General features: G+C 36.8%; 1 protein-coding gene across 1 annotated transcript in view; it reads right to left on the reverse strand.

The window, feature by feature from the left end:
* The window catches only part of MEI4 (meiotic double-stranded break formation protein 4), a 152,360-nt gene extending 141,930 nt beyond the window's left edge, over positions 1 to 10,430 (reverse strand). The window contains exon 1 of the mRNA XM_011364921.2: positions 10,199 to 10,430. Within this exon, the coding sequence (XP_011363223.1) occupies positions 10,199 to 10,430 (232 nt within the window). The remainder of the gene's footprint in view (positions 1 to 10,198) is intronic.
* Between the last annotated feature and the right edge of the window lie 711 nt (positions 10,431 to 11,141).

The following is an 11,141-nucleotide window of genomic DNA, read 5'->3' on the forward strand; positions in this document are numbered from 1 at the left end:
TAACTCTACAGTCAAATGCATCCCCACAGTATGGCCAATATCAGTGTGTTCTATTGTTTCAAATAAATAACTGCAGCATACTACTGAAATATGCCAATGAAATGAGGGGATTAAAGCTGGGTGGAATTAATAAGGAAAACTCATAATAAGGGCATTTAGGTTGAACACAGAAAATAAAAGTTTACCTTAAATCAATGTTTCTCAATACTGTCTGCCCTTCAGAATAATCTATGGGTTGTGAAAAAATGCTGCTGCCTCAGCCCAAACCCCTGAAAGTCTGATATAATTGGTCTGGGATGTAACGCAGGCATCAAGGTTTTTAACAGCTCCCCAGGTGACTCTAATGCACAGGCAGGGTTCAGGTCTACTGCCTGGAACTGTAGCCTTATGTCTATCAACACTAAAGAAGCAAAGACTCTCAAAAGTTATTAAAAAATAAAAATACTTGTAACAATTTTAAGTTGCAGATCTAATTAATGGATCTTCTCTTTTTCACACAGATATGTAGGTACAAAAGGCCTAGACTCATATGGTGTTTGCTGTTAAAAAGGCAAGTGAGCAGCAAAGTTTGTCTTCACTATGTTCACTATCATAGAACCCTGTGCATGGACAAGGCACTTCTTTAAAGAGAAGTTTCAGAGGGACTAGAAAAGTACAGATCACTGACACACACAGTTCTCTGGGTCCAGCTCCTGCTGTATCTCTTGCCCTGTCAAACATCAGAGAACTGCACAGTTATACAAAGCAGCCCACCAGCATGGACTTGTCCTACTTTGGACTGACTCCTGCTTGAAAATTACAGATATGATGAAACACCTTGTGATTCACAGGCTGAAAAATAATCAGATGAGGATAAACACTTCACAAAGTACAAAGGTAGAAATAACTTCAGAGTTATTAAAGGCACAGTTATTAGCAAAATTAAGTATTAAAATATGCGAAATGGCATCTAACCTGTATGAAGTGGGTCAAAAAATAAGGTCATTCTATCAAAAATTTTATATTACAGAAAGAATGAACAAATTATACTAAATTCCAGGGTAAAAAGTATATGTTATTAGAATAACAATGGAAGGGAGGAAAGATGCCAAAATTCTGCAATATTCTGCTTTATTGACAATTTTTAAAAACTCCAAATATAATAAAAAGTACATATGCATTATGAAAATTTTTACCAATTACTTTTCACCAAGTGCTTATTTGTCAAACTGATGTAAAATGTTAACATTTTTGTATGTATTACATTTTACATAGAAAATCCTACCTTAGCTTATGAAAATTACTTATACTGAAAATATTTATAAGCATAATCAGAGGTGGTAATTTAAACATCAAGGCAAGAACATCTTTGAAAAACTTCTGTGCGGTGTAAGATCTCACTGAATCAAGCACCAAGGGAGGGCACAAAAGCAACTTAGTCTTTGTTCTTCATGAGACTTATTAATTAAAAGAGTAATGAGGAATTTTTAGAGCTAGGATTTTGAAAGTGTAAGAACCAGCTTTCTCTGGAAGCAATCTTTTTTCTTATTTATTTCAAAGCGCAACATTTGGCAGACATACTCTGAATGCATTAAAGACACATAGGCAATATTTCTCTCCAACTCTCAGAGAAATGGGGGAGACCACAAACAAGAAAACTTATCAAGTGCTTACCACAAAATGATGTGAAACAATGGATTTGCTCAATGGCTGAGAGCAGCTCGCCACCTCAATGTCTCCTTCAAAGCACACATAACCCACAACGAAAGCACTTTCTGATGTATTTCACTTTCACACTAACTCTAAGAAATGCTTATCAGCAACTTAAGTTTTAAAATTCATATAAATCATGTTTCCAAAACAGGAGATTCAATTGAAAAGTCCACCGTTTACCTGCAGTATAAGAAAAGCGTAATGCCCCTCCTTGTAATGAGTGCTGCCACACAAATCACAGAAGAGCCCATACATACCACACTTTCCTCTGCAGAGACTCCCTCCCAAGCACTGCTGGTTTTGTACCAATTTTTACTGATACATGTGTTTTGTCTCTGTATTCCTTTTAGGAATTTATTCAAATTCATTTTATATCAAGGTTAGCTAGTTTAGCTCTCAGTATGACCCAGAATAAAAGCAAGTATTTTTGTTCATAGTTCCAAGTACATGATATGAAACTTTATTTATGAGTAAATGTGTTTTGTTTTATTGTTGCAACATGCTGGCATTCATTTATAGCAGTATATTTCATTTTAGTTTTGTTACTTTATATACTCCTTAAAGACTGGTGTAATAGTATAGCCTAATCAAATTTAAAGTTTGCTACTGATTTCTAGTATACAATATACTGCATTTTCTATCTAAAAAATTCCTAGCCAAATATTTGTCTTTTAAATTATTTGAAATAGATATAAGAAAAATGATGTTTTCCCTGCAAAAAAAGCGGGGGGGGTGGGGAGGAGGTAAGGGTGCATTCTCTTACAACTGCATGCCTTATATTCCAGAAAATACGTCTTATAATAAGACTCCACTATCAAGGCATATGTGGGTGCTCATTAGGAAGGGAGGAGGGAAGTAAGGATGGAAGGAGGAAGAAAAGGGAAGAAGGATAGAGAGAGAAGAGAGAAGTTCTCCTAGAACAAGAATCTATAATACACAGTCCTGGGATTCCTATTAAGTTTATGTACATATTTCGTTGAACAGTATGGAACAGGTCAAACATAGTTTTAAAGGTCATGTTAATGTTACTATTCTTTGTTTGTTCCTCTCATTTCTACTAACTGTCTCAGCTTGACCAGGCTCTAAATGAATATTTTTTTCAATTCTTTGGTGACTAGGGTCAAATATTATCAGTTAGTATTAAGAAATCTTTCATCTCCATGACTATTTTGTAACACAGAGATGTAAAAGTACAGCATAGAGAACATAGTCAATAATATTGCAATAACTACATACGGTGTCAGGTGGGTACTAGACTTATCAGGGGGAAATAAGTCATATAGATGTCTAACCACCATGCTGTACACTTGAAACTAATATAATATTGAATGTCAACTATAATTTAAAAATAAAAACAAAATTTAAAATAAAATTCTCCTCTGTAAAGCGAAAAAAAATTTTTTTTCAGAGGCCCACCTACAAATTCCTCCTGATTCATTATACTCAGATATTTTGGATTGGGGATGAATAGGTGTCTATTGACCTCTTTTCTGAAGAGGTCCTATTATGCTCCCTGAACATATATTTCACTTTTATTTGTTTATACCAGTAGTTCTCAAACTTCAGTTTTCATCAGAATCACCTGGAGGGCCTGGTAAGCCACAGGTTGCTGGGCCCATGCCCAGAATATGTGATCCAGGTAAGTAAAGAGTAGGATCTGATAATCTGCATTTTTAACAAGTTCCCACCTGATGCTGATGCCCCTGGTTTGCTGAGCTCACTTTGAGAACCACTGGTTTAGGAAAATACCTTAATGTACTAGGAAGGCATCATTCTGGGAACCTAGAGGAATTGCACTTCATTTACTTATCTACTCACCTTTAGGCAAGTGAATTAACTCTGTTTCCTCATTTCTTTTTCTGCACCAAAGGCAAGAGGTGGGGCTGACTTCTTAGACAAGATTTGAAGCAGCAGAGAAAAAAAATGCAAGAATGAAAATCCAAAGGCAGTCTGAAAAAAGAAAGGACAGGACCAGGAGACAGATTTAGGGGTAATGGGCACTGGAGAAGAGGGGCAATGGGGAATGAATTTTAAAAGAGAACTCCTTGAAGAACTATCAGAAATGAACACAATCAAACCACGAATAGAGAGGCACCTACGCCTACCTGAGAAGAATCTAAGGAGAAGAGATGGTGGCTCTTTCTTGAGGTCCAGAGCCGGTTTCTCCACTTGCGCTCTGTATTTCTTCTGAGTTTCAGGCCCCAAGCCACCTATAATTCCTTTATTATGCTCTCCTTTTTGAATTTTCAACTTTCCTCTCTCTCCATGAATTTCTTCCCGCCAAAGTTCCAGTGTGCTGACATCTTTTCCATCTTAACAACAAAAGAACTTTCCCTCCACCTTGCACCTTCTCCAACTACCAGCCTTTTTTCCTTCCCTTCAGAGACAATCCTTCCTCTTTATCAGATCTAGCAGAATGCACCTCTCCTGGGAGCTTATCAGAAGTGCAGAATCTCAAGCCCACTCTCATTTACCCCTCTTTCTCTGATTTCCTTTTTATTCTGATAATGTAACTGATATTATTCCAATTATTTTCCCAGTAGAAACTACAGTCTAGAGCTATCTACCTTGGCTCTATTCACTGCACAGTGATCTTATTCTAAAAAATAAATTTCAGGGTGTCTAGTATCCAAATATTAAATCCAGAATCCTCATGGTATCTTTAGATTTCTAACAGAAACTTAAAATTCAAAGACAGAGAAATAGCAAAAAGCTATTTAAAAAGCCTGCAAAAAATATAATTCTAAGAGCTAGATTAAAATTTGCTACAGGTTAAACTATTTAAAAAAAAAAAATTCACACTGAACAAAGACCTAGGAATACAGAAGAATTTTGAATAGTTTTTAGCTTTTGTTCCAGAGATCGGAAGTCAACATTGTCACTCTTCATTTATTCTGTTCTGATTAAACCATTGTATGTATACACGACTCTCTCAAAAGCAGAAGCCCTGAAACTCATCCTACCTTAGTGGGTCTCCTTTCCTAGGATGCTGGATCTTGCTCTCTGGATCCCTCTCCTATCACTACAGATCGGCAATGCCATTTTGTTCCATGTATTAACACTCATATACATCATGTCTAAACTTATTCACTCAACAAATATCTCTAAGTTCACCTCCACCTCCACCCAATGCTAACCCTAGGAATACAGTAGTGATGAGAAAAGACATACTTCTGTAAGCATGGAGCTTAGTTTCTATGAGGAAAACAAACTATTTAAACAATTAAAATTAAGCTCATGAATGCTGTGAAAAGTACACAATAGTATGGGGCTTCCCAGCAGGAGAATCTAATCTAGTTTAGGGAGGCTGTCAGCAAAGACAGAAGGAGTATTAAAACTACATTAGAAAAAAAAGAATAGCATATAGCCAGACAAAAAAGAGAGAGAGAACATATCCTACAGAAAAAAAAAAAAAGTATAAAAGCCTAGATCTAAAAGAGAATACGGTTGATTCAAGTAAGTGAAAAAATTTCATATGTCACAGTGCAGAATGTGGAAGGCATAGTGGTGAGAGGTTGGGCTATGGAGGTAAGCAAGAGCCACATTGTAGAGAAACTAGTAGCCCATTTTAAATACTGTGAGTTTATCCTAAAGTACTGAGAATCCTTGAGACTAGGCTGCAATCTAGATTTGAAAGCGGACAAGGCTACAATTATAAACATGGAGTCTGATTGGGATAAATCAGGAAAGACCAAGGAAGTGGCACTGGAAATGGAGAGAAGTGGAGACTCCAGAGATATAAAGTATATACTAAGCCTACCTAGGGGATAACTTGGGCATTCAAGACACAAACTCTCCTGGAACCCAGTCTGGGCAAAGAAGATGGTTGAACCACACAATGAGATTCAGAGCCTGGTTTAAGGAACAGATCTGGGAGGATTGATGATTTCCATCTGGACTACTTACTGCATACTGCAGGATGCTCAGCTGCCCTCATCTAAGCCCAGCCTCTGAAGCTCCTGGATCTTTCAGGCCCAGTACGTAGGCCAGTATTTGTTTGGGCCTTCTTATTCCCTATCTTCATACATCATTTCTACCAGAGCCAGCTCCTGTCATGATCACTAAAATTTTACATTTCTAAATCATTGCCTTGTCACTACTAAAGCCATGTAATATTCTGAGCTTTTTAAACTTTAACTTTAATTCCTTTGTATGTTGATGATCTCTAGTATCAAAAGGTCATTTTTATATAATGAGTAAAACATATCTAATGTATAATTATCAGTTTACTTTAAATTATTTGGAGACTTTCATTATAATCAATATTAAATTAAGGGCACATTCTCAGATTTTTATGTACATTATACGTGTGTTTTAAATCAACTGCAATTTTAAGCAAATTTCCATCATTGTATTCGATGATTTACATGTGAAAACTAAGAAGAAAATGCTTATATATTCATTTTCTATGCTCTTTCAGGATCTGTAAAACTGTGAACACCCCAACATATAAATGCTGAGCTCCACAATTATGACTGCAAGTCAATTATTTCCGATCTTTCCTTAGTATGTGGTCTGGGACAAGGAAGAACAAAAAGATGGGATGGAGGCTGAGTGGCCTGGACAGGAAAAGTAGCCATCAAAAGACAAAAACAAGGTCTACGCTGGATCTGGCAAGGTGTACATGGGTGGCTGGGATATCCAGCCACTGTTCTGACTCCTGGTCAACAACAGTCTAGCTAAAAACTTTTTTCCTAAATCCAGAGTTACACAAGATAAGAAGCAGGGTCTGGGGCAAGCAATGGAGCACTGCAAAAAAGCAAGTCTTTATCAAAAGCTCAGATGATTGCTTTTTACCTTTCACTGGCCCCTGCCCAACCTTAGAACAATATTGGCAAAACAAGTATAAGACTTTAATGGATTAACCCACTGCGCATGAGCACACTTCTGCCAAAAGAAAATTGGAGTGACTTAGGAAGAAGGAAGCTGGATATTGAGAAGACAACTAATTGTGTCTGCCATGCATCACCAAAGAATTTTGAGAAATGTCTCATTGGATATTTGAGCTTCTTTGATACTTCTTCCCTTCCTGCCTTCCTTCCTCCCTCCTTCTCTTTTTTTTTTTCTCTCTCCTTCCCTCCCTTTCTCCCACTATGAAGGAGCATTTAAGTGAAATAAATATGTAGCATAATTCTAAGAACAAGTTCTAGTTATCCTTTCTCTATACAGTTTAGCACCTTAATAAATAAGGAATTATATTTCTCTATCAGAAGCTGTAGGAAAATAAATCAAAATAAAGAAATAATGACTTCCTAAAATGATGCAAAAATCATATCATACTTCCTTGTATGTTTACTGTCATTTCAGCTCTGCTTTAGTTAATTCTGGGTTGCTCTGCTCCTTCAGTGGGTAGTTAATGCTGTAAGTTAAGTTCTCCAGCCCCTCAATTTGTCAAGAAGCACGCCACTCAATATTTATTAAGGGCCTGCTGTCCCTAAATACTTGAGAACAGCTGCATTAGCAGAGCAACCCTGAAAATTCCAGAAAAAAATATCTAATGATATGAATACATCTGTAATATAGTTTGGATTTTCAGGTACGAAGTTTTCTTAGAGCAAGGCATGTCAGCCTTTCAAATTATACATCTTTACGGAACAGCTGTGTTCCTCCTTTATTTTCCTATCAATCAATCTAATACCCCCACCCCTTGGGTGTTTTTTTGTTTGTTTGTTTGTTTTTGTCTTTAATAGTGGCCTATTTATTTGAACTATCCATTTATTCCTCATTTTTCAAGTTTAAGCTAACAGATGGAGAGACAGATTATTTCCAAACATCTGCAATGAAACACTTTACCTGCAGTTCCTGCTGCGAGTAAAACTGATTTTAATTATGTGATATTTGAAAATTCTCTCACAGGTGCTATAAGTGAAAGTTCTCAGTGTTAAGAACAAGTTATCACCTAGGCTCTCACTGTTAGGCACACTCAAGTTCAAAACAAATATACAAACCACTATATCAGTGTTATAAATAGACCCTTCATGATAAATAACAGTTTTGATATCACTGATGTTTATGATAGTCGCACTTTTAAATTACTGGAAATTTTTACACCTGTGCCATATCAATCATATAACTTCACAGAAAAAAATTAAGAAATTGATTGTTTGCCACTCACTGGGTACTATTACCTGGAAGATTCTAGAGAGACTAAAATATGGCTACAAATTGTATAACACTATTTTGGCTCACACAATAATGAGAGTTTAGTAACATCTGGGTATTAGGTTAGCAAGTTTTCCTGATTATCTCCAAAACTAAAATTAGTGAGAACCCTACTACCCACAGTGCTTATGTGTGCACTACACCTGCACACTACTAATGTGATAGTCACATGCTTTTCAAGGCTCCTTTTCCTCCGCCCACCTCTGGAATGTTGGAACCCGCAGTACCCCCACTCTCCAGCTCTATTCTCCCTGTGAGTCGCAACTACTCATAGTCTCATTCAGCTATTAAATGTCAGTGAATCCTAAATCTGTGCCTATAATTCCAGCCTGCTCACTCCCTTTGAGATTCAGGACTTGTTTCCAGCTTCCTATTAGGTAATCCCTGTATGTTCAGGGATTAGCCTTATACTCAGACAAACCGAACTCCACATTTTATCCTATAAGTCTTTTTCTGGATTCAAAGCCTCACAATCAATTCAATAACCAGGATTGAAAACCTCATTTATCCTAAATGTCTCTCTCTCTTCCTTAACAACTCTCTGAAATCATTCACAAATGTCTGAAGTTCTATTCTGAAATCATTCATACCTGTCTGACCTACTTTTAGTTCTATCATAGATCTAATTCAACTTCTCATTCCTCATCTTGGCTTTAGTAAATGCTTTTAAAACTTGTCCTCTCTGCTTCCAATTATTGTAACAGCCAAAACATCCTCTATACTCCACTTCCACTTGACAAATATTTGTTAAGGACCTTCCGTGTGGCAGGCCTTCGAGTGGGCATTTAGTAGAGAGTACTGAGTAAAACAAAGACATACTCCTCAGTGCACTTGGACTCTAGCTCAGATTAGGCATCAACCAAGTAAACAAACGAAATAATCCATAGTGAGCGTGCGGGTAAAAATTTAAGTGGTGGGGGATGCTGTGTATATAGAGTGGACGCTCTAGAAAGAGAAGAGGCCAGCCACAAAGACAAGAGTATAACAAAAGGCCTGAGGCAAAAAAAGCCTTCAAGGACTGGCAGGAGGCCCACGGTGACTGAGTTACAATAGAAAGGTTGTATGAGATGAGGCAGGAAAGGTGAGGAGAGGTGAAATCACCCCAGCAATATAGGCCATGATCATAAGTCTGGGTCACATGGGAAGCAGAACTGGAAACCAGGGAAAGGTTTTCTACAAAGGAGTAGCTTGATCTGGTTTACATTTTCAAAAAAAAATCACCAGTATTGTTTCCCAATCCCAACATGAAGTTCAGTCCTCTGCATCAAAAATGTTGTATGGCTCCTAATGAATGAGATGACCACATGTTCCAGTTTGTTCAAGTGAGTCCTGGCTTTTGCCTGTTGTCCTAGTATAATTATTAACAGTCCCTTCCTTTCACTCTCATAAGGGCCCGACAGACCATAGACTATATGGTCAACTCACTGATAAGAAATAGGTAAAAATAGTCCTTAGGCTGACATTCCAGGCCCTTCTTCTTTTGCTTTTTATTAAGTGTATTGGGGTAACATTGGTTAATACAATTATATAATTTTCAGGTGTACATTATCATTTGACATCTGTATATTCTATTGTGTGTTTACCACCCAAAGTCCAGGCCCTTCTGAACAAGATCCTAACTCACCTCTCTTCCTTTCTCTCCCATCACATCTCTACCTTACAGTGTTCTGGTCGCTCTGAAATGTAATGCTGGCAGTATGCTGAATGAGACATGTATACTCTACTGCTGTGCCTTTGCTCACGTTCCTGCCTCCTGCTGAATGCTCTGAGACTATCTCACTGACTAGTGGCCAGACCCTTGAGGGCCAGATCTGAGAAGCATTTTGAGAAACCAGGCAGAATAAATAGCTTCCCACTCTGCACTTTGTTACTACGTCTATTATTGTATTCACCATAACTAGGTTAATTATTGGTCTGTTTTGCCTGCTAAAATAGCGGGTACTTAATGTGAGCAAGGACAGCCCTCCTTCTATGTTTTTGGGTCCTCACCACCCACAGCATGCCTGGTCCATAGCTGATACTTAATATATGACTGTTAGATGAATTATTTAATAAAAAAGCAACATAAAATACATAGTATAATAAAGTTGAACAATATGATTTTAAAATTAATTTATCCAGTAAGCTTAAAACATCTATTTTCATTCTCTAACCTCATCCCAATATCTGATTTAGCCCCATTCATTAGGAGAAGAGAATAAAATTTTAATAAATAGCTAGACATAAAAAATCTTTATAGGGAGAGAAGTCGCCTTGTTTTCGGAAACTAAACAATGGCTAAATAATTGTGAAGCTGAAATAAAACAGATGGATATATTACCAAAAGGCAGTTTCATGCACTCACCACTCTTAAACAATCCAGAACAAATTCCGCTCAGAACAAGTTTTTGACGTAATTGCAGAACTTCAGCTTCTAAGGCTTCTACTTTTGATCTCCACTTAGACTCCCGCCCAGAAACCACCCTCGCAAGGTGTTCTGTGTATTCTCTGCTGCTTTTGTCTGCTGGTTTTGAGCGGATGATTGCCAAGGCCAGAGCCAGCTTTGAAGTTCTCAAAAACCATGCTTGATGATCCATCTTGGCTTTTGTCCCTATAATCAATAGAAAAAAAGTAACAGAAATTCCTTTTAACTTTTGAAGTGCATTTCATTTGCTCAAAATTGATTTGCAGAGTAACACTAATTAATAAGTTTATACTATAATTTAACAACAAAAAATTCTCAAAAAGTGAAAATAGTATGAAAAATATACAGATGAAAAATGCATACACAGGAGTATTAAGATTCAAAACAGTAGGTTTGGACAATTTGACAAATTCTTGGGGTGGAAAAAATAGACATCAATTTTTTACTGATTTCCAACCAGAGGCATACATCAGAATCTCAGAAGGATATATACGCCAATATATTTACATACACACATTTTATATATATCTGGTCTATCCCCCTGAAATTCAATTTCAGCAAATTTGGGACAGGACTGAGAATTTTTCTTAATTTTTTAAAAAATTATTTTTGATATACAATTTTATGTAAGTTTCAGGTATACAACAAAGTGATTAAGCATTTATATAACTTACAAAATGATCACCCTGATAAGTCTAAACAGGTGTATCATTGAGTATTTTTTGTTTGCTCGCTTGTTTTGTTTTTTTTAGGTTATACATGGAAGTGAAATACAGTATTTGCCTTTCTTTCTCTGGCTTATTCCACTTAGCATAATACCCACTAGACTCACTCATGTTGTTGCCTCTGGCATAATTTTATTTGTTTTTATGGCTGAGTAATA

The sequence above is a fragment of the Pteropus vampyrus genome, unplaced genomic scaffold (genome assembly GCF_000151845.1).
Source record: "Pteropus vampyrus isolate Shadow unplaced genomic scaffold, Pvam_2.0 Scaffold102, whole genome shotgun sequence".
NCBI lineage: Eukaryota > Metazoa > Chordata > Mammalia > Chiroptera > Pteropodidae > Pteropus > Pteropus vampyrus.